Source organism: Mercurialis annua, linkage group LG6, assembly GCF_937616625.2.
Source record: "Mercurialis annua linkage group LG6, ddMerAnnu1.2, whole genome shotgun sequence".
NCBI classification, from domain to species: domain Eukaryota; kingdom Viridiplantae; phylum Streptophyta; class Magnoliopsida; order Malpighiales; family Euphorbiaceae; genus Mercurialis; species Mercurialis annua.
Genome location: NC_065575.1, coordinates 5,224,130 through 5,248,550, shown reverse-complemented (window position 1 = coordinate 5,248,550; position 24,421 = coordinate 5,224,130). Strand labels below are relative to the sequence as shown.

At 33.0% G+C, this 24,421-nt stretch overlaps 4 protein-coding genes across 21 annotated transcripts in view; 2 read left to right on the top strand and 2 right to left on the bottom strand.

Annotated features, from left to right (window-relative positions):
• Positions 1 to 22,187, top strand: part of LOC126687165 (uncharacterized) — a 66,443-nt gene extending 44,256 nt beyond the window's left edge. For 2 of the 11 annotated variants that reach the window (XR_008790953.1, XR_008790952.1), the window contains exons 6-7: positions 20,876 to 21,658; positions 21,754 to 22,187. Coding sequence is in view for 1 of the 11 variants with exons in the window: in XM_050381589.2 (XP_050237546.1) it covers positions 17,578 to 17,633; positions 19,175 to 19,268; positions 21,157 to 21,227; positions 21,754 to 21,778 (246 nt within the window). In the remaining 10 variants the exon portion in view is untranslated. Of the gene's footprint in view, positions 1 to 16,181; positions 16,351 to 16,941; positions 17,033 to 17,125; positions 17,178 to 17,571; positions 17,634 to 18,530; positions 18,606 to 18,698; positions 18,766 to 19,174; positions 19,270 to 20,875; positions 21,659 to 21,753 lie in introns of those variants that run through there. The other 9 variants (XR_007644055.2, XR_007644054.2, XR_007644051.2 and 6 more) reach the window with 9 other exon arrangements.
• On the bottom strand, positions 8,901 to 10,277 carry LOC126687162 (uncharacterized). Its single transcript, XM_050381576.2, has 3 exons — positions 10,083 to 10,277; positions 9,181 to 9,972; positions 8,901 to 9,092 (listed from the first exon to the last, which is right to left on the bottom strand). Exons 1-2 carry the CDS (start codon positions 10,083 to 10,085, stop codon positions 9,211 to 9,213), a joined length of 765 nt encoding a protein of 254 aa, XP_050237533.1. The 5' UTR covers positions 10,086 to 10,277; the 3' UTR covers positions 8,901 to 9,092; positions 9,181 to 9,210.
• LOC126687164 (uncharacterized) lies at positions 10,843 to 15,416 on the bottom strand. 8 transcript variants are annotated; one of them, XR_008790956.1, is made up of 6 exons: positions 15,102 to 15,414; positions 14,041 to 14,606; positions 13,881 to 13,947; positions 13,374 to 13,467; positions 11,635 to 11,744; positions 10,843 to 11,265 (listed from the first exon to the last, which is right to left on the bottom strand). XR_008790956.1 is itself a non-coding variant. In XM_050381582.2 (6 exons), the coding sequence occupies exons 2-6, from the start codon at positions 14,112 to 14,114 to the stop codon at positions 11,201 to 11,203; spliced, it is 444 nt and encodes a 147-aa protein (XP_050237539.1). In that variant the 5' UTR covers positions 14,115 to 14,606; positions 15,102 to 15,410; the 3' UTR covers positions 10,843 to 11,200. The 8 variants fall into 8 exon arrangements, 5 of the variants coding, with proteins under 5 accessions (XP_050237539.1, XP_055962177.1, XP_055962179.1 ...); XM_050381582.2 differs by lacking the exon at positions 13,881 to 13,947 and adding an exon at positions 11,922 to 12,018 and having other exon boundaries at positions 11,635 to 11,748; positions 15,102 to 15,410; XM_056106202.1 differs by lacking the exon at positions 13,881 to 13,947 and adding an exon at positions 11,922 to 12,018 and having other exon boundaries at positions 11,635 to 11,748; positions 15,116 to 15,410.
• A 475-nt stretch (positions 22,188 to 22,662) lies between the features above and the next one.
• On the top strand, positions 22,663 to 24,117 carry LOC126687159 (uncharacterized). Its single transcript, XM_050381574.2, has 3 exons — positions 22,663 to 22,867; positions 22,983 to 23,813; positions 23,886 to 24,117. The coding sequence occupies exons 1-3, from the start codon at positions 22,865 to 22,867 to the stop codon at positions 23,913 to 23,915; spliced, it is 864 nt and encodes a 287-aa protein (XP_050237531.1). The 5' UTR covers positions 22,663 to 22,864; the 3' UTR covers positions 23,916 to 24,117.
• The last annotated feature ends 304 nt before the right edge of the window (positions 24,118 to 24,421 follow it).

Sequence of the window (24,421 nt, the reverse complement as noted above, 5' to 3'; positions counted from 1 at the left end):
TGCTATAATCTAATTAAATAGTATTTAAAACAGATTCTATTATTATCACTTTTATTTGATTCATTATCTATAGAAAATTACAAGATCATGACTTTAAAAAATTAAAAAATTATGAAATTTTAGAAATTTTAATTTTGAATTTCTTAAATTTTTTTCCTATAAGTGTACCTTTTATGTATAGAAAAAAAAAGAGAAAGGGAGCAAATATGCCCTAATATTTTAGGATAGGATCAAATATGTCTTTATTGTCTAAAAAGAAATAAATAAATTCATAACGTCTTCAAAAATGGACAAATAAGCCTTTAGCGGTTTTAAAAAGGTGCAGATAAGCCCTTTTTCTCCTAAACGGCATATTAAAAGTTAGAGGTGGTCACGGTTCATAACCCGTCGGTTCCGGTTCGGAACCGCCGGATCACGGTTCAAGAAAAAGTGAAACCGGCCCGGAACTGCCTAATGACGGTTCCATGACGGTTCAAAACCGGACGGTTCCGGTTCCGGTTGAGGACGGTTTAGAAAAACATTAAAAATAAAATTAAAATTTAATTATTAAAAAATATAATTTAACAATAAAACAATGAACAAAGGATCAATTCACCCCCTCAACTTGGCACCAAATATCAAATGAGTCATTCTCGTCGCTTTTGGTACAAACAGACCCAAAACTTGCGTTTTCGTATCAAAAGAGCCCTTGAGAGAGTGAGTTTGTTAATTTTATTTAATTAACTTAATTAATCATATCCTAACTAATTAAAACTATAATTATATCTTAATTAAACACATTTAACTCGAATCAATTACATTTTATTTAAATTTATTAAAAAAAATTATATTTTACTTAATCAAAACTCTTAATTATACCCTAATTCACTCTAATAAAACACAATTAACTCTAATTCATCGCTTTTTCGAATTTTTTTTCATCGCATTTTTTTTCCCCGCAATCTCAGCGGGTCTGCTCCTCCATCGTGGAAGAGCAGACCCGTCGCCGGAGCAGACCCATCTGGGTCTGCTCCTCCACGATGGAGGAGCAGACCCAGATGGGTCTGCTTCATGGTGAAGAGCAGACCCATCTGGGTCTGCTCCTCCATCGTGGAAGAGCAGACCCAGATGGGTCTGCTCCTCTTCGCCGGAGCAGACCCATCTTGGTCTGCTCCTCTTCGCCGGAGCAGACCCATCTGGGTCTGCTCCTCCACGATGGAGGAGCAGACCCAGATGGGTCTGCTCCACAATGAAGAGCAGACCCATCGGGTCTGCTCTTCCATCGTGGAGGAGCAGACCCGATGGGTCTGCTCTTCGCCGGAGCAGATCCATCTGGATCTGCTCCTCCACGATGGAGGAGCAGACCCAGATGGGTCTGCTCCACGGGGAAGAGCAGACCCATCTGGGTCTGCTCTTCCGATGGAGGAGCAGACCCAGGGTCTGCTCCTCCGATGGAGCAATGCTCCTCCGGCAGCCGGAGGAGCTGAGGAGGAGCAGCTGAGCTGCTCCTCCTTCAATTTATTTTTTTTAAAATTTAGTTTTTTTTTTTAAATTCATGTATTATTTTGTAATTTTTTAAAAATAATAAGCACTATTCTAGACTTTTAACCAGGAGAGTGTATTTCAAACACAGGTTGAGAGTGGGCAAGAATAAAAAAGGGGCTGATTCGATACGAAAACGCAAGTTTTGGGTCTGTTTGTACCAAAAGCGACGAGAATGACTCATTTGATATTTCGTGCCAAGTTGAGGGGGTGAATTGATCCTTTGTTCATAAAACAATTCATGAAGATAGTATTACAAGAAAATAAAATAGTTCTTTTAAAAAAAATTAAAATATTAACTAAAAATTTAACTAAAACAAATATAACATATATTTTATTGCAAAAATAAATATATTATATGATAAAGATATAATATATATTTTAAATATATAATATATATTTTTTATTAACGGATTCGACCCTTGAACCGCCGGTTCCGATCCAGAACCGCCGGTTCACGATTCAATAAATTTGGAACCGGCCCGGAACCGCCTTTTGTACGGTTCCGGGCTGGTTTTAGTCCGGTTCCGGATTTGACCGGTTCCGGGCCGGTTCACGGGCTGACCCGGCCCATGGCCATCTCTATTAATAGTGCACGCACGGTGTGTAAATTTTGCTAACATGGCAAATGTGAATCCTATTAAATTTAAATCAATCAAAAACCCTAATTTATGACGCGGAAGTAAAATTGAAATCGTTTAAATTAGGGTTGTTGATTGATTTGGATTTGCGATTTTGGAGTTTATAATTTTAAATATGTCTTTTTCATTATAAAACGAGACAAAACAAATACAATTCGTGAATATAATGCCATGTAGGATTCAAGATTGTTACGTCCACAAAATTTACACATCATGCACACGCCGTTAAGGAGAACTTATATCTCCTTTTAAAAGACGTTAGAGGTTTACATGTCCCTTTTTAGACTTTAGATGTGTATTTGCCTCTTTTTCAAAAAATAGTTTTATCTAAATTTTTCATATAGAATACATATTCTGTAAAGTAAAAAAATAGAAAACCATATTAACAAATTTTTGATTTTAAACTTTTATTTTTATCCATAAATATTTAATATTGTAAGATATGATAAAGTGGTGTTAATATAAACGATAAAAAAATAAAAGAAATGTAAAAATAGTTTGCAAATAATGATCTTTAGCTATTTTTACACATGTTTATATTTTGAAACTAATTACATAAATTCATATTATAATTATACTATATGTTACAATTAAACAACTACAATATATAACAGCACATTGTTTATGGCGAAAGTGACATTGAAATATTGAAAGTAAAACAACATTGATATATTTTTTAACATAAATGACATCATATTGAATTAGAGACTGAAGAAAATGCATACATTTTTAACGATGTATAACAACGAACACATTAAATAAAAGTTTGTATTAATTAGGCTAATTCATATATATTGTACTCTTTTTAATATAAACTGACCTCTTTAATATTTAATTTTATACTAAACAATGAAATTCAATCCTTTTAAAAATAATTAACAACTTCACCCCTGACAGTATATATGTTGCATTATAATAGAATAATGACAAACAAAAATAATGTCGTTTATAATTAAAACTATTTAAATTATTTTGTCCTTATAATAAGTTTTTTTTTTTGATAAATGATATTTGTATTAGCTCAACCACAAGGAGTGGAAGGCAAAGAAACTAATACAACTAAATTGGATTACAGAAAAAATCCAAATTTCTCAAAACATCCAAACTAGAATAAGGGAAGCTTGGGTGAAAAGCTTTATAAAATAAGACCGCCTTGCTAACACTATCAAAAACGAGATTGACAATCCTACTTGTCTTGAACTTGAAAACTCTTTTATTTCTTGCTTTCCAAAGAGACCAAACGAGGAAGAACCCAATCAAATTCCAAAGAATTCTGAATTTATAAGCGCATAAGGCAGACCATTGCACGAAAAAATGCTCCAGAGAATAAGGCGAAACCCAAAAATTATTACTCCGAAAGATGACGTGCGTCCAAACTTGCCAAGAAAAGTGACAATGAAACAGAATATGAGTTGCTGTCTCATCCTCTAAACACAGTAAACAACCCCTATTTTCTTGTAAAATAATCCCTCTTCTAGCCAAGTTAACATTCGAAGAAATTCTATCCTTTGCTAATAACCATAAGAAAAACTGAACACGAGGCGGAAGCTTAGTTTTCCAAATAGTTCGAATGAATTGCGTACCTCCTCATGTCACTGCCGTTGGGACTTCCACTGCCATAGTATTCCTGATCACCCGCATCATGGAGACTGAAGTGAAGGATTTATCCCGCTGCCAAACTGGAGAATCCGACCTGCTGCAAGTAATCTGCCGAGCAGATAACAGGTCATGGAGGCGCAGCAGCTCAGCAGATTCACCCACACGGAGACGACGTTTCCAAGCAAAATTAGCAAAAGCAGAATTCTCAACATCAAAGACATCAGAAACTAGCACCTTCGGGTTTCTACTAAGCCTGAACAGAGAATTAAAATCCCTTTCAAGAGCATTTTGACCCAACCATTTATCAAACCAAAATCTCGTTTTGCAACCATTACCCACCAAAACTGAGATTTGCGTTAAAAAGGACTCCCAGATGACCGAATTCTCCAAACAACCAGCCAATATTCCACGCCAAGTATGAGACACCCGACGAGAATGATTCCCATCTAAAAGATCAAACCAACAATGAATCCCCAAGCTATTCGAAACCACCGACAACCAAAGAGAACAAGTGTTCGCATTCATAAGCTTCCACATCCATTTAAAGAGCAAACAAGTATTTTTCAAAGTAAATGGAGTAATATTCAGACCACCATCAGAAAAAGGCAAACAGACAATCGGCCAAGCCATCTTGCTAAAATACTTCCCATCCGAGGATCCTCCCCAAAGAAAACGACGCATTGTTTTTTCAAGACTTTTGACAACCGAAATTGGCATCTTAAGGGAGCACATATAGTAAATTGGAAAACTACTAAGGACCGACTTAATCAAAACAAGCCTTCCTGCAGGAGAAAGAAGATTACCTCGCCATCTAGATAACTGAGAAGAAAAGTTCTGGACGACAGGATCCCACGCATTTGCCTTTACTTTCTTCAGAGATAGAGGAAGACCCAAATAAGTTATAGGAAGACAATCAACTTTACAATTCAAAATATCAGCAGCCGCATTCAAAGAACAGGAGTCAACATTGATGCCGATAATAGAAGACTTTTGGAAGTTGATTTTAAGGCCCGAGATAAGTTCGAAGCATTTGAGAATGCGCAGAAGACTCTTTATCTGATTTAAATCACTAGGGACGAAGAGAAGAGTGTCGTCTGCGAATTGCAGTATAGAGACAGGAGAATCATAACCATCCACTGAAATGCCATCAATCAACCCTTTAGAGATGGCTCTAGCCAAAATAGCCCTTAAACCTTCAACCGCTATAACGAAAAGCATAGGGGAAAGGGGGTCGCCTTGCCTAACCCCTTTTTCCATAAAAAAATTCTCTGAAGGGCAACCATTGACAAGAACAGAAAGCTGAGAAGAACTAAAACAAGAAGATATCCATTGTATCCAAGAACTATCAAAATTCATCTGGCCAAGCATCTTAAGAATAAACTCCCAAGAAATAGAGTCGAAAGCTTTTTTAAAATCAAGCTTGATCATAAAAGCCTTTTCGCGCCGACTGTGAACAAGATGAATGAGCTCAGAAGCTATCATGTGGCAGTCGTGGATATTTCTGCCTCTAACAAACCCAAATTGGTTGTCTGAGATGATGAGCGGAAGAAGAGGAGATAATCTGATAGCTAGCACCTTAGAAACCAATTTTAAGATACCATTGATCAAGCTAATTGGTCTGAAATCCGAAACATTACAAGCGATCACCAAAAAAATCGAAGTGGAAAGAAAAGTAATCCTACAAAACAAGAATAAATTTAAACTTTAAAATTATTGCAATATTATTTACATAATTAATAAAAATTAAAATATCTTCATTAGTAACAAACTTATATAACCCCCAAAACTAAGGTAAACAATGTTAGAAGAACACCAATTTTTGTGTCGGTTCTATACGTGCGTCCAAAATTTCCGACACTTGAAGGCGAGTGCAACTTAAATATTGTTACATATATTGAAAGTAAAACGGATTGATACATTCTCCAACTTGAATGACTTCGTATTGGATTAGGACAAAAAAAAGAAAAAACACATATATCTTTCACGGTATATATGTCACATAAGATTCTATAAGAAAATTACTGAAAATAACAATAAAATGCAATAAATTATGTTTGCTGGAAATGTTATAGACGAATAAAAACATGTCTTGCTTTGCATAATACTCATTAAAATCTGATTAAATATTTTTTGATTTTGTACCAAAAATACGAGAATAGTCTAACAAATTATGTCACAGATATTTATAAATTAATAATACATCGTAAAAATGCAATATAGTAATAAAATATATTGAAATAATCATATGATGTGTTTGTCGTATATTTTAAAATTTTCAGATCCTATTGTATAAATAAATTTTATTATAAACTTCATTGATGTGGTAATTTTTGATAAAAAGTACATTTATATACTATATAATAAAAGACCCGCAGCGTAGCGCGGGTATTGTGCTAGTTTATAAATAAAAGGCAAAACGTGTTAAAAAAAAACTCAAATATTTCAAAAGATATACATAGCCCCCCTTTAACTATTTATTGGGCCCTCTAAATTTTTTTAAAGTGCAAATAACCATTTCCATTAAATTCTGTTACTAAAGAACTAGTGTGCAATGATGATTTTCCGGGTGACGATTGAGCGATCTGATTATCAAAATTCGAGTGGACTAGATTGTCAGATAGCGGCAAAATTGAAGGACTAAAACGTATTTATATAATAACCCATAAAAATTTAAAAAAATTGTTATAAAATTCTTAAAAATTGAAATAATTACAATGCTTTATGAGCCTAGGACCAGGCCTAGGCCTAGGGCCTCACAATTACTAGGGCCTCATAAATAGTTAAAGGGGCTATGTGTATCTTAGATTTGGAAGAAAAAAAATAAAAGGTCATGATTTAATATTACAACGTTTAAAAATCGTAATTAAAATGAAAATTCAAGTAAAGATCGTGACTTTTTATGGAATTAACCCTAAATTTTATATACACATAATTTATTTGACTCTTAAATAAAAATCTAAGATACCTTAATAAATCTTAAAAATCTCAACATAATTATTAAAAATGGCATAAAATCTTAACAAATTTTATAATATCAATGAAAATTTATTAAGAGCCTTCAATATTACCAAATCTTTAAATCAAGATAATTTTCATACAAATTACCTTAATAAAAATTATTACTTTTGAACATTTCATATATTTATTTTAGTATAATTATTTATGGGTTTACATGAATTGCTGCTCAATCTCGACTTAACATTAAGATTTTTTTTTTCACTCAACGGAAAGGCCAAATTTGAATTTGGTATTAGTCTCTATATTTAACTTTTTAGTATAATTATTTACATGATATATTTATTATTTTTAATATAAAAATATCTATTATTATTAAAAAAAATTAATTATTACTCTTCAACCGGATTATTCTATTCCACTTCTTGAAAAGAAAAGATATATAATTTATACGTGTTAAATTGCCACCGTCTAGGGCCTCGTTTCATCTAAGACCGGCCATGCCTAGGACATTATACGGTACCGGAATAGCAGCAAGCCTAACATCATTGCTAGCTTCAGATGCATTTATACCTTCAACAACTGCACTTGAATTTCTGTTTACATTTTATTGTTCTTCACACAAAGACCCCCTAAGTTTACGTGGATTGCTTAACACGAGCAGGTAGCAAGTGAAAACCAACCGAAATAGTGGAGATTTTTTGTTTGATTCGATTAAAACATGTTATATTTAATTAATGCATAATGCAATAAAGAAAACTTGTAGCAATTAAAGTGTCATTAATTTTTAAATGTTTACAACCAACACTCTTCCGCTAGGCAATCATTAATTTGTCAAATCTTTAGTGGACTACTATTTACCGCCCCAAATAACCACCCATCGCCCAACTTTTGACCAAACTACCCCTAAATCATTTTCATTTTTTTAAAAAAAAATTCAATTCTCTCAAATCAATTAAAAACCCAACGAATATCCGAACGGATTTATAATAAAAATGTTAAAATCGACTAAAAATAAATCTAACAATTAATCGGTTTTAAATTTGTTCATTTAAAAATTTTTAAATTTTTTTTTAAAATTTTTTAATGGACAATCGCCCTAAGATGGCGATGGTCCAATGGACCATCGCCATCTCCTGGCGATGGTCCATTGGACCATCGCCAGGAGATGGTCCAATGGATCATCGTCCAGCTTTGGCGATGGTCCAATGGACCATCGCCAGGAGATGGCGATGGTCCATTGGACCATCGCCAGGAGATGGCGATGGTCCAATGGACCATCGCCAAAGCTGGACGATGGTCCATTGGACCATCGCCATCTCCCGTCGATGGCCCATTAAAAAATTTTAAAAAAAAAATTAAAAATTTTTAAATGAAAAAATTTAAAACCGATTAATTGTTAGATTTATTTTTAGTCGATTTTAACATTTTTATTATAAATTCGTTCGGATATTCGTTGGGTTTTTAATTGATTTGAGAGAATTGAATTTTTTTTTAAAAAAATGAAAATGATTTAGGGGTAGTTTGGTCAAAAGTTGGGCGGTGGGTGGTTATTTGGGGCGGCGAATAGTACTACCCAATCTTTATTTAATATACATAACATTATTGCGGACTGTTTGGTTTTTCCTATTTTCTGTTACAAAACTAAAAACCAACCGGACTAACATTTTTGGTTCGGTCCAATTCCGTTTTTTGGTTTTGTCGATTTATGCACACCTCTACTCTTAATAGCTACTATCAATGACGATCCCATGTAGGGGTCCACTGCCCCCACGGAGTTAAAAATATACTATTCGTAGATTTCAGAGTTTTAAAATTTGAAAGTGTATTATGATTTATGAGGTTTACAAAGGCCTCCGGATGAATTTTGCCTATTAAAACAAAGAAAAAATTGCAAAAGGAATAAAATTCACACTAGCGCTCCTACTAATTTCAATTGTTCAACATTTTCATATAAGGTCAATTAAGTTTAAACTTCAACTAATGGTTACAGAATTCATTACATTACAATCTTACATTTCTTTTTAAAATTTGATCAATGTTAGTGCCAACGGTGGTAGAAGGCAAAACATCATTACACCACTAAAAATGACATGTATATTGATAATTAACGACACTTCATAGCTAACTTCAATGATAATTTTACATAATCACATAACTAAAACAAAGAAATTGACACCAAAGTTAAGCCAAAAATAAAAGCTGATAAATCTCAAACTAATATAGTTTGCATTCTCATATTTCTTTGCATAATCACCAAACTAATATAAGTATATTGACATTAAAATTAAACAAAAAGTAAAAAGTTAAGAAATTCCAAACTGCTAAATTTCACATCTTCTATAATCAAATTCGATATCTCTTCAAACCATCGGCCTATCACAAAACAAAGTAAACCAATATTAGTAACAAATAGATTAATTGCTATAAGAATAATAATAAATAAAAATTAATTATAACATACCTAATCACCATCTTGTTTGCTATTTCCCCTCTACTTTTCCTCTACTATTTCGCTAAGGACTTGTTGAAATAAACTACTGTGTATAGCAATTTCAAAATCCATATATCCCATTGACATCATTCCCACAATTTCCCCTTTAGTGTTAAAAACCGGACCACCCGAACAACTATTTGTAAACCCAAGACCACGAATTTGAATTACGGGAATTTGAGGGTGAAGTTGTCCCTCAAATGCATAGTTGTGTTGATCAACTTTCATCAACACATCAGTATTCCATATATGGCCCATAATGCGATATCGAGGTGTGATATCCAATGCGGTGCAAATGTAATTCCTACAAATTTGATTGTCTAGCGGGACACGGACACAAGGAAATACAACTTTGCCAACCAAAAAAGAACCCACGAAATTACCCGAATGCCCAATATGTAAAACATTTTGCCCCACAAGTAACGAACTATCAGTTGCGAGTCTCCCAAAGCTGCAATCAGAAACATTCTTGACTCTTAATAATGCAATGTCCCATTTAGATTTTATCTCAACCACCTCAGCTTCATGCAAAAATTTATCATCATTTAACTTACGAGCACTAATCTGGTATGCATGTTTTCTAAAGAGATGGGCAGAAGTCATTATCAGTCCATTTTCATCAATTGAAAAAGCTGTAGCAAAAGTATTTACAGTTCGAATTTCATAGTCAGATGGGAGAGATAATTTAAGTACCCACACAATGCTCTTAAGCTCAGTATTTAAAGCAGTCAGCTCTGGGGGGCTTAAGACGTAATCAGCATCCTGCACAGGTTGATTAATAATAATATAGACAAACTAAGAACAATGTACAGCATATATGTTGGAGGTAAAAATGCAGTTAGAAATAAGAAGAATAAAAAGGAGAGTATTACCATTGTAAATGTCTGATTTTGAAGGATGAAAATTGATGCTTAAGCCGTTTTCTTAGGGTTTGCCGTTGCCGGAACTTACAGAGTCACTACCGCTGGTTTGGTGCTTAGGGTTTGAGGCTTCACCATACCTCACAGAGAAGACGACTCGCTTCCTTTTTTTTTATCAGTTGAAATTTGAAAGAATTGGACAATAGGCAAGCTGTTTTTAGTGACTTTTTACTAGACTTAGGCCTCTTTTCCTCATATTAATTTTTTTTATTATATTAAAACTATGCCTGTGCATCCAACTAAATCAACTTTAAAAAAATAAAATACTAAGCTAAATTAACTGAAAAACCAATCTGATCGAACTAATTCGGCTAGGTTTATGAATTGTAATTTTTTGAAGATTTGGTTTCAATTTTCATTTTAATTTTATAAAGTAAAAAAAAAATATAAATATATCATAATTTTTTAAAGTATAATTATTTTTAAAATACTAATATATTTTATGTTTAAATGTTATATGTATAATAAATTACAATTCAATTTAGATTTGATTTTTAAAATTAAAATTATTAATTATTAATTTTTTTTAAAGAACAATTTATTCTTCTATTTCGGTTAAATCAAAAATCAAATTAAACCTAATATTACTTTATATGTATATCTCTAGCTAGATGGCAGCCTAGTCAGCATTTTTCGCCACATGAACGCATTTGTACTTTATTCTCTTTTTCAAAAGTAAAATTTAGAGGTCAAATGCATAAATGAATACAAGTTTAGGAGTCAAACAATATATTAAGCCAAAAAAAAAAATATAGTTCTGTGAAATTCAAATAAATTTCTATAAAATTATAAAACAAAATAGAATTACTAAAACAAACAAAAAAGTAATCCTAGACATCATCTATATTTAAACTCTGTTTTTATGTCTACCAAGCTGCAGCCTGAATTCTGAAACACTATAGACTCCCTAATTTAAACATAAAGGGCACATTTCATCTCCAACGATCAAACTACATGACTATCGACGTTTGAATCCTTCTCACAAAGAAACTATAACCTTCATATTCTTTGACATTTCACGAACATATATAGAAGATTCTTCATTTTCTTTTTTTCCTCTATAAATTGAACTACCTTGCTAGTAAATTCCAATACAAAATTGACTGAAAGTCATCTTCCTGAAAAAACAGTTCTCCTGCACAAAAATTGGGAACCATAAATAAGAGAAACACATAAGTTATGAACGAAAAAAAGTTAAGTGATTCGGATTCCATTTCTATATGGACTTGCATAGTCCGTATTGAAGTGGAAAGCCCCGGCGGGGAGTTATTAAGCCAGTCTCGGTCCACATGATCCGAAGGACTCGTGTAATATTCACGGTCATAAAAAAATCCTTCTTCTTTTGCCAGAAGACAAAAAGGAATTAGGAAAATCCACCATGAATGTTGCAGCATTGGCACTTTTCAAGTAGTTACTAATGATGGTTGGTACAGAGAAATTATGGTGCTACATGCAATGAAACTCTCAAATCAGCATCTGACATACAGGAGGAACCAACACTTACCGGTTACAAAGCAGACATTATGCACATGGACAAATTTGCCTGGTATGCCGATGTGAACCATCACAGGAAAGCATCGACTGTGTTCGAGTGTACAAGCATGCTCCTGAGTTCTGTAAAAATAAAAGGTGAAACAGTTGATATGAAGCACACTTTGAAAATAACTTATTTAAGAGACATTCTCCCTCTATGTTGCAAGGAAAATAATCGAGCACTATTTAGGCGTTTTATTTCTGTTTTCGAAATACTTATAAAAATCTGAAACTTTTATATTTATAACTTATATCTGTGAAAAAATAGTGTTTCCCTTTTCTGTTTCAGCATTTCTATTTCCTTTATCACATATATAATTGTCCCGTTCCTAACAATTTTTGATTCTTTGGAATCCTAAAACCAAGAAAGAAAATAGTATAATATGCACTTCAACAACAAATAATTACGCATACATGAACACGAGGATCTTGTAAGGACAACCCTTAAAATACAATACATCCATCTTTCACGACTTAACAAACATGAACTATTACACAAATTTCAAAAATTTGATACCATGAAATAGGCACACCTAGATATGAAGTAGTATTCGCACCCCCGAATGAGTTATTAAGAGCAAAATAATTCCTAGGACTTTCTAATGCACGGATGATAGCTGCTAAAGAACACCTTTCATCATTATGATTTTATAGCTTAGAATTGGATCTTGACTTTTTTAAAAACTTCAAATTAGAACTTCATGTTTGCTTATTCCCATAAGGAACTTAATGTATCAAAAAATGACAAAATTGGACCTTACTTTAACAGAAACTCAAAAAAAATTGTGAGAGTACATGTGTGTTGGATTTAAAGGTAGCTGAAATAGCAACAAATAAGACACTGACTTGGACATGATGATCCAAACGTTAAATTTTGCAAAAGGCAAACTGGACCTTGATAAAAAAAATAACACATTGGTTTGTGAAAAACGATAAATGTACAATTAAAAGTATAACTATATATTTTTAGTAAAATGCAATAATAAAACTACAAAACTGTTTTAGATGTTTATATATACTGGAATTTTTTTAAAGACACATAGTTGTGTTTTTAGATTATCACACTGCATTAGGCAACTATGACCATTAAGTTCAAATACTACCTGCTCAAAAAGAACATCAGCTCAAAACAAATTTTACTTATTACTTAATTTTTTTGGTACCTTATTACTTTTAGGGCATCCACAATGCATGTCCAATGAGAGTCTAATAGACTCTAGCATTAGACCCACATGCATTGCGGAATGTCTAATACATCAAACCGTCTAGTCTACACTAGACGGTTTTATGTGGGCCAAATTTTATTTATCTTTTCAATGTTAAAACCTGTTCTTTTACATGTGCATCCTACATTAATATATATTTTAGAGTCTAACCATTATGAAATATGTGAAAGAGAGTCTAATAAAAAGAAGTCTTAAAGAAGTGATGACGTGCGAAACATATTAGTCTCATTTTGGGTCTAACCATTTTAGATGCCCTTAAGTCCACCTCATTTATTCTGTTACAGAGGTTTAAGCTCTGTTATTATAGGATCCAATCCTCTTTTAAAAGGATGAGTTACAATTATGGAAAAGAATATGAAGTCACAATTTGAACTTTTCATAGAAGTTGAGGGTCCAATTTGGACTTATCCCTAACCTAATGAAATAGGCCATATTTCATTAAAAGCCAAAAGTTACTAAAACTTCATAAAGAGACGAAAAATACCGAGTGTTTAGGAGCATCGTTAGCAACTTCAGCAGGTTGATCACTTCCCATACTTTCTAAGCATGCTCCTTTGCAACTCATAAATTTCTGCAAACTGTTCATAAAGAAAAGACATTAAACTATAAGAATATTTCTATTAGAATATAAAGGGAAACAAATTAATGATGCACTCAAACTCATGCGCTCTTATGACATAATAAAACTCTCACCTGAACATGAAGGTAAATAAAACTACTATGACATTCAATTGTGTTTATCTAGTAATTTGGTGATGGAAAAATTTGGTTTTCATTTAATTAGATGATATGAAATGACAATGTCCGAAAAAAGATGGCCTTCATAATGTGCAGGATAACATAGTTTTGAAATTAAAAATCCTCACTGTGGCCAAACACAAACGGGACATTAAATCCTTCAGGAGCAGCATAACAAACTTAGTTACACCTAATGCAAAATGGAATATAACAGAAAAACTTATGATACTTGCTTGTCACACTGATTAAGTACCAGAAGTTTATTCAAAACACATGGCTGTCCATTCAACTTGCAAGCTGAATCACAGGACTCGGCTTGCCTATCAATAAGTGATGATAAATTCATTAGGAGTAGGCTCCAATTCATCAAATCATTCGCTAAAAAGGAAACTAATATCACCTTCCTAACCCACCTTCCAACGACTACATTAATGCCAACCAGTCTTGCTTCTAGCTGTGTATAATTGGCAGCTGTTACAGTCAACATGCAATAGATAATAAAAAACTTTTTGGTGTTATGGGACCAGGAAATAATACTAAAACACAAAACATACTACCACACTAGTAAGAACTGCGAGATGCCAACCCATATAAACAATCAAGAGAAAAAGAAAGAAGAGTGTTTATATTTGAACAGAATAGGACAATTTTTGGAGATCAAAGCACAAAGATTCCATGAAAGAAAAGCACAGAGTAGGAAAGAAAATGCAAAGAGTGACAAAAACTTATTGAGCACTATCCATCTTCCACTTTTACGTCAGGGCCTTCATATTCCATTTAACCAAACCCTTACAATCCGATAAGTGCAATCTAAGGGGGAGAGAGAGCTATGCTTATTGTTACAGAGCATTTTCAAGGAACACTCAAATCCGAAATGCAGAGAGTGATGGTTATCAAAGCACTTAAGAGCACTATAACTCTATCTTCCACTATTACGACAGGGCCTTCGTATTGCATTTAACCAATTGCTCATAAATTTCTGCAAATTGTTCATAAAGAAAAAACATTAAACTATAAGAATATTTCTATTAGAATATAAAACTTGCAAATTAATGATGCACTCAAACTCATGCGCTTCTTAAAACATGAAAGTAAATAAAACTGTTATGACATTCAATTGTGTTTATCTAGTAATTTCGTGATGGAAAAAGATTGATCTTCATTTAATTGGATGGTATGAAATGAAAATGTCCGAGAAGAGATGAGCTTCATAATGTGCAGATAAAATAGTTTTGAAATTAAAAATCCAAACACAAACGGGACATTAAACCTTTCAGGAGCAGCATAACAAACTTAATTACACCTAATGCAAAATGGAATTTAACACTGATTAAGTAGCAGAAGTTTATTCAAAACACATGACTGTCCATTCGACTTGCAAACTGAATCACAGGACTTGCCTAACTTATCAAATTGACACAGTATAACACAGTTAATACTCAATAAAGCTGCCTATATCGAATGCATAATTTACCTTCGTAAACTCACCGACAGGAATTCACCTCTCTTCAAACATCACAAAAAATGTTCTTTGTGGGGATTTCTGGTGCAGGAAAACTTCAGCAATATATATGTAAACATAATTTCATAGATCAGCACGTACCGGCTGATATGGCCGATAAGCATCCATATTTTTGGTTACAGAAAGAACATTGTTTGATACTATGTCGATTCGGCATGTGGGTATTTTGCATAGGGAGTGGATTTGAGAAGAATGGGAGAAGATGATTGGGGTTTGCCATTTAAATTTTGGTGTTGTAAAAAATATAAAAAATACATAAAAAGTGTAATAAAGTTTCTATATTTTTAAATAAAATTTTAAAATAATATACAAAGTTTTTAAATTATATGGATTAAATAGATAGTTAAAAATTATCAAACATTAAATTAATGAATAGGGTAAATATTAAAAATTATTTTTAACCCTTTCCATTTGTTAGGGGAGACTGTGTTATAAACGCAGGGACGATGGCGGGGAGGGTGTGTGATCGGGTTTGGCATATTAGTGCGTTTGTATGATCCGATTTTGTAAATTTGAGCTATTTTGATCTGTCATGCCAAGTTGAGGGGGTGAATTGATTTTTTAATTTTTTCTTTTTTTTTTGGAAATTTTTAATGATAAGGTATAAAATGACCCTAATGTTTACTGTATGGTTCACATGGGCTCCTAATGTTTTTAGAATCTCAAAAATGACTATAATCTTATTAAAGTGGAACAAATATACCATCTACCGCTAGACGGAAGGTATATTTATTCCACTTTGATAACGTTCGGGTTATATTTATTCCACTTTAATAACGTTATGGCCATTTTTGAGAGTCGAAAAATATTAGGGCAACGGATAATTGCATGTCACATCAGCCGAATTAATGTCCGAAGAAGCTACCGTTAGACGGATGGTATATTTGTTCCACATTGGTAATGTTAGGGTCATTTTTGAGACTCGAAAAATATTAGAGAGCCAAATGAGCCACAAAGTAAACATTAAGGCCATTTTTGTACATTAACCCATCTTTGTTCAGTGTACAATACATGGATTTTAGGAACGGTTAATATCCGGCAAAGATCTAACAGAAACTTTTCTGTCAAATAAAAACCTAATTTATCTTGTTTTCTATCTTGCGAATAAGAAGGAAAAGCATGTCAACCTAGGGATTAAATGCACAATGTTTACTCTTCCATCTGCTCATCCTTCAATTTTACCTGGAATTACATGAATCAGGTACCAATTGCCATTTTTTTTATTATTAAAGAATTCAATTTCTTATGGATAATAGATGTATTTCAACTCCAAAGCAGAGGTTGTTAATTTTGAAATAGATGTGACAATTGTAGAACAAGATTGCTGATTGGATTATGTCTAGCAGCTGTTTCTTTAGATTCGTTGAAACCTGTTAAGCAAGATGAACCTTATGAAAAATTAGAAAAACCTTTTTATTTCTTCTGAGTTGAAGTCTTAAGTCACTAAATTTATGTGCAACTCTCTGTGCAATATGGAACATTTATGCATTAGTTAGAACACTTGTTTTTCTAATACAGCTAATATCATGTCTCTGTCTGAATCTGAATACAAATAGTGTCAGCAGGTAGGATGCAGTTGCATCAGTTAGAACTTAAAACATGAATTGAAAAAACCTATGTTCTGGGCAAGAGATCGTAAAGGAGATATGTAAATGCATGAATGTGCAATGATGGATGTCAAATGCATATTTGACTCACTTTGGATAACAGTAGAATAAATCCCGAACTGCAAAACAAACTCTTACTGTATTTGGACATTCAAATTCACTACAATCTTACATTTGTATTACAGGCAATGTGCATGATGCTTTATCCGTGGATTCTCAGTCTCGCTGCTGTCCTATAATGAATTCTGTGTTTCATGCTGCTTCAATCCTGCAAGAGTATTCTATTAACAGCTACACGGCTTTGTTGCATTGATTTGATTTTGTCAGTAAACTGCAAACGAGTACTCATTTCTTGAATTTATTGTGCAGACACAAGACGAAGAAGTTATGAAGCTGAAAATAGCCAAGCCAGTTACTGCAGGTGTCTACTTCCTTCTGATTTTCTCCTTATGCTATGTGTCATAAAAAGCTTTGAACACAGCTAAGCTGACTATTTAAACAATGTACAATTATGAATGACAAAAATCATTCTTGTAGACGATTACAGTAAGAAGGGCATGCATAAGTTTTAAAGTCAATTTTCAATTGGAATGCATAATTAATATGGACAGATTGTACGAAAAATGTATAAATTACTTGCAATTGGATAATAGATTGCTATTTCTGAGGGTATTTCTAACAGGTTCTAATTATTAATTTATACCGGAAATTTCTTGGAAAACTTGAAATAAGAAAAATAGCACTTCACTCTGATTTCAAGGCTACCATCATACATCTTTGTGTGGATAACCAGCTTCCACGTTTTAATGTTTCAGGAACTTATGCAAATATTTTTGAATTCTATGCTGAGAGGTGTTGCCGTAATTCTGAGAGTGTGGTAAGATCTTCTTATTGATGTTTTCTCTCTATCTCCCTCTCTCTCTCCCCTAATCAAGTAATTGAGAAGGTGATCTGGGTATTTTAGTTTAAAATATTTTCTCCGAGTTAAAGGATGGGTAGAGGGCTTGATCTCTGCCTTGGGGACTAATTTGTTTGGCTTATTTATTCAATAAATAAACAATAGCAGAATGGCATTGGGTAATGGAAGATAAGAGAATTGTTAGGAAATAATGTCCCTGATTTGGATCTGTCGTATGATGCAGTAGCTTATACTATGCATAGGTCCACCATAGGCAGAAGTCATAGAAAGAGAATAACTAAATGTTGGAATTGATTGTTCCTTGAAAATGCTTTGCAACAATAAGCATAGCTCTATTTCCTCTTAGATTGCACTAATAGGATTGTGAGCATTTGGTTAAATGGAATACGAAGGCCCTGGCGTAATAGTGGAAGATAGAGTTAAGTGCTTTGATAACCATCACTCTCTGCATTTCAGATTTGAGTGTTCCTTGAAAATGCTCTGTAACAATAAGCATAGCTCTCTCTCCCCCTTAGATTGCACTTCTCGGGTATGAGGGTTTGGTTAAATGGAACATGAAGGCCCTGACGTAAAAGTGGAAGATGGGTAGTGCTCAATAAGTGCTTATCACTCTTTGTATTTTCTTTCCTACTCTGTGCTTGTCTTTCATGGAATCTTTGTGCTTTTGATCTCCAAAAAATTTCCTATTCTGTTCAAATTTAAACACTCTTCTTTCTTTTTCTCTTGATTGTTTATATGGGTTGGCATCTTGCAGTTCTTACTAGTGTGGTAGTATATTTTGTGTTTTTATATTATTTCCTGTTCCCATTACACTAAGAAGTTTCTTTTTTATCTATTGCATGTTGACCGTAACAGCTGCCAATTATACACAGCTAGAAGCAAGACTAGTTTCTCTTAAAGCCTTATCAGACTTCCGATAGTCATTGGAAGGTGGGTTAGGAAGGTGACATTAGTTTCCTTTTTAGCGGATGATTTGATGAATTGGAGCTTACTCCTAATGAATTTATCATCACTTATTGATAGGCAAGGCAAGTCCTGTGATTCAGCTGGCAAGTCGAATGGACAGTCGTGTGTTTTGAATAAACTTCCGGTACTTAATCAGTGTGACATGCAAGTATCATAAGTTTTCCTGTTAAATTTCATTTTGCATTAGGTGTAATTTAGTTTGTTATGCTGCTCCTGAAGAATTTAATGTCCCGTTTGTGTTTGGCCACAGTGAGGATTTTTAATTTCAAAACTATGTTAACCTGCACATTATGAAGGCCATCTTTTCTCGGACATTGTCATTTCATATCATTTCATTAAATGAAGATCAAATCTTTTCCATCACCAAATTACTAACACAATAGAATGTCATAGCGGTTTTATTTACTTTCATGTTCAGGTGAGAGTTTTATAATGTCATAAGAGCGCATGAGTTTGAGTGCATCATTAATTTGTTTCTTTTAATATTCTTATAGAAATATTCTTATAGTTTAATGTTTTTTCTTTATGAACAGTTTGCAGAAATTTATGAGTTGCCAAGGAGCATGCTTAGAAAGTATGGGAACTGATCAACCTGCTGAAGTTGTTGACGATGCTCCTAAAGACTTGGGTAATTTTCACCTCTTTATGAAGGTTTAGTAACTTTTGGCTTTTAATGAAATATGGCCTATTTTTTTTGGTTAGGGATAAGTCCAAACTAGACCCTCAACTTCTATAAAAGTTCAAATTGTGACTTCATATTCTTTTCCCTAATTGTAACTCATCGTTTTAAAAGGGGATTGTATCCTTTTATCACGGAGCCTAAACGTCTGTTACAGAATAAATGAGGTGGACTTTAGGGCATCTAAAATGGTTAGACCCAAAATGAGACTAATATGCCTCGCACGTCATCACTTTCTTAGACTTCTTTTTATTAGACTCTCTTTCACATCTTTCACAATGGTCAGACTCTAAAATATATATTAATGTAGGATCCACGTGTAAAAGAACAGGTTTTAACATTCAAAAAATAAATAAAATTTGGCCCATATAAAACTATCTAGTGAAGACTAGACAATTTAATGTATTAGACATTCCGCAATGCATGTGGGTCTAATGCTAGAGTCTATTAGACTCTCATTAGACATGCATTATGGATGCCCTAAAAGTAATAAGGTACCAAAATTAATTAAGTAATAAGTAAAATTTGTTTTGAGCTGATGTTCTTTTTGGGCAGGTAGTATTTGGCCCGTATAAAACCGTCTAGTGCAGACTAGACGGTTTAATGTATTAGACATTCCGCAATGTATGTGGGTCTAATGCTAGAGTCTATTAGACTCTCATTGGACATGCATTGTGGATGCTCTAAAAGTAATAAGGTACCAAAAAAATTAAGTAATAAGTAAAATTTGTTTTGAGCTGATGTTCTTTTTGGGCAGGTAGTATTTGAACTTAATGGTGATAGTTGCCTAATGCAGCGTGATAATCTAAAAAGACGACTATGTGTCTTTAAAAAAAATCCACTATATATAAACATCTAAAGCAGTTATGTAGTTTTATTATTGCATTTTACTAAAAATATATAGTTATACTTTTTATTGTACATTTATTGTTTTTCACAAACCAATGTGTTATTTTTTTATCAAGGTCCAATTTGCCTTTTGCAAAATTTAACGTTTGGATCATCATGTCCAAGTCAGTGTCTTATTTCTTGCTATTTCAGTTACCTTTAAATCCAACACACATATTCTCTAACAGATTTTTCGAGTTTCTTAAAATAAGGTCCAGTTTTGTCATTTTTTTGATACATTAAGTTCCCTATGGGAATAAGCAAACATGAAGTTCCAATTTGAACTTTTTAAAAAAGTCGAGATCCAATATGGACCTTATCCCTTTCAAGCTATAAAACCCATAATGATGAAATAAGTGAGGTGTTCTTTACAAGTGCATTAGAAAGTCCTAGGAATCGTTTTGCGTTCTTTACAAGTGCATTAGAAAGTCCTAGGAATCATTTTGGCTCTTAATCACTCATCTAGGGGTGTGAAAACTTTCAGATCTAGGTGTGCCTATCTCATGGTATCAAATTTTTGAAATTTGTATAATAGTTCATGTTTGCTAAGTCGTGAAAGATGGATGTATTGTATTTTTAAGGGTTGCCCTTAGAAGATCCTTGTGTTCATGTATGCGTAATTATTTGTTGTTGGCTCATATAATATTATTTTCTTTCTTGGTTTTAGGATTCCAAAGAATCAGAAATTGTTAGGAACGGGACAATTACATATGTGGCAAAGGAAATAGAAATGCTGAAAGGATATGCTGAAACAGAAAACGGGAAATAATATTTTTTACAGTAATAAGTTATAAATATAAAAGTTTTAGTTTTTCAAAATTATTTTCGAGAAACGGCAAAATATAGGGCTCGGTTATTTTCCATGCAACGTAGCGGGAGAATGTCTCTTAAATAGGTTATTTTGAAACTGTACTTTTTATCAACTGTTTTCACCTTTTATTTTTACAGAACCCAGGAGCATGCTTGTACACTCGAACACAGTCGATGCTTTCCTGTGATGGTTCACATCGGCATACCAGGTAAATTTGTCCATGTGCATAATGTCTGCTTTGTAACCGGTAAGTGTTGGTTCCTTCTGTATGTCAGATGCTGATACGAGAGTTTCATTGCATGTAGCACCATAAATTTTTCTGGACCAACCATCATTAGTAATTACTTGAAAAGTGCCAATGCTGCAACATTCGTGGTGGATTTTTCTAATTCCTTTTTGTCTTCTGGCAAAAGAAGAAGGATTTTTAATATGACCGTGAATATTAGTAATTACTTGAAAAGTGCCAATGCTGCAACATTCGTGGTGGATTTTTCTAATTCCTTTTTGTCTTCTGGCAAAAGAAGAAGGATTTTTAATATGACCGTGAATATTACACGAGTTCTTCGGATCATGTGGACCGAGACTGGCTTAATAACTCTCCGCCGGGGCTTTCCTCTTCAATACGGACTATGACATTATGTAAGTCCATATAGAAATGGAATCCGAATCACTTAACTTTCTTTCGTTCATAACTTATGTGTTTCTCTTATTTATGGTTCCCAATTTTTGTGCAGGAGAACTGTTTTTTCAGGAAGATGACTTTCAGTCAATTTTGTATTGGAATTTACTAGCAAGTTAGTTCAATTTATAGAGGAAAAAAAGAAAATGAAGAATCTTCTATATATGTTCGTGAAATGTCAAAGAATATGAAGGTTATAGTTTCTTTGTGAGAAGGGTTCAAAGGTCGATAGTCATGTAGTTTGATCGTTGGAGATGAAATGTGCCCTTTATGTTTAAATTAGGGGGTCTATAGTGTTTCAGAATTCAGGCTGCAGTTTGGTAGACATAAAAATAGAGTTTAAATTTAGATGATGTGTCTAGGATTACTTTTTTGTTTTCTTTAGTAATTCTATTTTGTTTTATAATTTTACAGAAATTTATTTGAATTTCACAGAACTATGTTTTCTTTTTGGCTTAATTTATCGTTTGACTCCTAAATTTGTATTCATTTATCCATTTGACGTCTTATCTTACAGTTTTAACTTCAACTTAATTGTAAATTTTGCTTTAGTTAGAGATATACATATAAAGTAATATTAGGTTTAGTTTGATTTTTGAATTAAACCGAAATAGAAGAATAAATTGTTCTTTTAAAAAAAAATTAAAAGACTTTAAATTTAGAAGTCAAATATAAGCTGAATTGTAATATATTATACATATAGCCTTTCATAAAAAAATTATTAGTATTTCAAAAATAATTATACTTTAAATAATTATGATATAGTTTGACTTTTTTTTTTACTTTATAATAATAAAAATCAAATTGAAACCAAATCTTAAAAAAATTACAATTCATAAACCTAGCCGAATTTGTTCGATCGGATTGGTTTTTCAGTCAATTTAGCTTAATAGTTTTTTTTTTTTAGAAGTTGATTTAGTTGGATGCATAGCCATCATAAGTATAATATATAAAAAAATTAATATGAGGAAAAGAGGCCTAAATGCCCAATTAGATCTAAAAAAAACAGCTTCCCTCTCTATTGCCCAATTCTTCCAAATTTTCGTCATTTTGTGTAAGGTATGTTGAAGTAGCCAAATGTCTTACCAAACCCTCAAACCCTACTGCAAGTTTCAGCAAAGCAGGAAAGGCAAATCCTAAGGAAACGTCAAAATCAGACATTTGCAATGGTCAGCTAACTCCTTTTTATTCTTATAATTTCTAACTGCTACATTTTAGCAATGCGTTTCAGTTTGTTTATATGGATCGTGTGTTTTGTTTTGTTTTGTGTTCTTGTCTTGGCAGGATTCTGATCCTATGTCTACCAAACCGCAACTCACAGCTGATTCCGTATTAAGCCCCCAAGAGCTGCGTGCTTTAAATACTGAGCTTAAGAGCATTGTGTGGGTACTTAGAGTATATTGCCCAAATAACAATAATCAAATTGTAGAAAGTTTCTCCACAGCTTTTTCTATTGACAGAAACGGGTTGATCATGACTTCTGCTCATACATTCGTAAAACGTCCATATATTATTACTGCTCGTAGGTTACATGATGTTTCTTTTTTGCATAAAGTTGAGGAGGTTCATATAAAACATACATGGGATATTGCAGTATTGAGAGTTAAGAATGTTTCTGATTGTAATTTTGGGAGATTGGCAGTTGATAGATCGTTATTTGTGGGACAAAAACTTTTACACATCGGGCATCCGGGTAATTTAGTGGGTTCTCTCTTTGTTGGAACTGTTGCATTTCCTTGTATGGATGATGTTGATGTCCCGCAAGACAATCAAATATGTAGTAATTACATTTGCACTGCATTGGATATCACACCCCGATATCGCATTATGGGCCATATATGGAACGTGGATGCGTGGATAAAAGCTAAGCAAAACGAGTATGAATTTGAGAGGCAACTTCACCCTCAAACTCCCATAATACAAATCTATGGTCTTGGATCTAGAGAGGGTTGTTCAGGTGGTCCGGTTTTTAACATTAAAGGAGAAATTGTGGGAATTATGTCAATGGGATTTTTGGGTTTTGAAATTGCAATACACAGTAGTTTATTACGACAAGTCTTGAGCGAAACAGAAGAGAAGATGCAAGGGGGAAATAACAAACAAGGCGGCAATCAGGTTTGTTTTAATTAGTTTTTATTTGTTACCATTTTTATTTTTTTACTAATGTTGGGTTATTTTTGGTTATAGGCCGGTTGTTCGAAGAGGCATAAGAAATAATTTGGTTATAGAAGATGCGAAATATGGTAGTTTGGAATTTGTTAGCTTTTATATTTGAAATATGATAGTTTGGAATTAGTTAGCTTTTATGTTTGATTTAATTTTAATGTCAATACACTTTTATTAGTTAGAATATGAGAATGTAATCTATGGTAAATTGGCACTTGTTTTAGTTTTGATGTTAATTTTCTTGTATTAGTTATGATTGGAGTTGGTTGGTTGTGAAAAAGGATCTTTTGCCTTTTACCATCGTTTCATATTTGTTTTTTTTTTACCAACATCAGACAACAATCATACAAAGCACTTTTCACAATTGTTAGAAGCTTGAGAACGGAATTGATAAATTCGTTCTCTTCTATTTGGAATATGAAAAAAAATGACTTTTTATTCTCTTTTTGACTTGTTTTGATTTGAGAAATAAAAATATTTCAATTTTTAATTTTTTTAGAGGTATAAATATTAACTGCACACCGGTTAGATTTCTTCTGGTCCATAAAATTTATTGC

Coding starts and splice junctions, on each gene's coding strand:
- LOC126687164 (XM_050381582.2), bottom strand. CDS start 14,114: ATGTTGACTGTAACAGCTGCCAATTATACACAGCTAGAAGCAAGACTG. Junction 12,019..13,373: donor ACGATGCTCCTAAACACTCG/GTATTTTTCGTC, acceptor TCTTGGTTTTAG/GATTCCAAAGAATCAAAAAT. Junction 11,266..11,634: donor TAATGTCTGCTTTGTAACCG/GTAAGTGTTGGT, acceptor ATTTTTGTGCAG/GAGAACTGTTTTTTCAGGAA.
- LOC126687159 (XM_050381574.2), top strand. Junction 23,814..23,885: donor ACAAACAAGGCGGCAATCAG/GTTTGTTTTAAT, acceptor TTTTGGTTATAG/GCCGGTTGTTCGAAGAGGCA.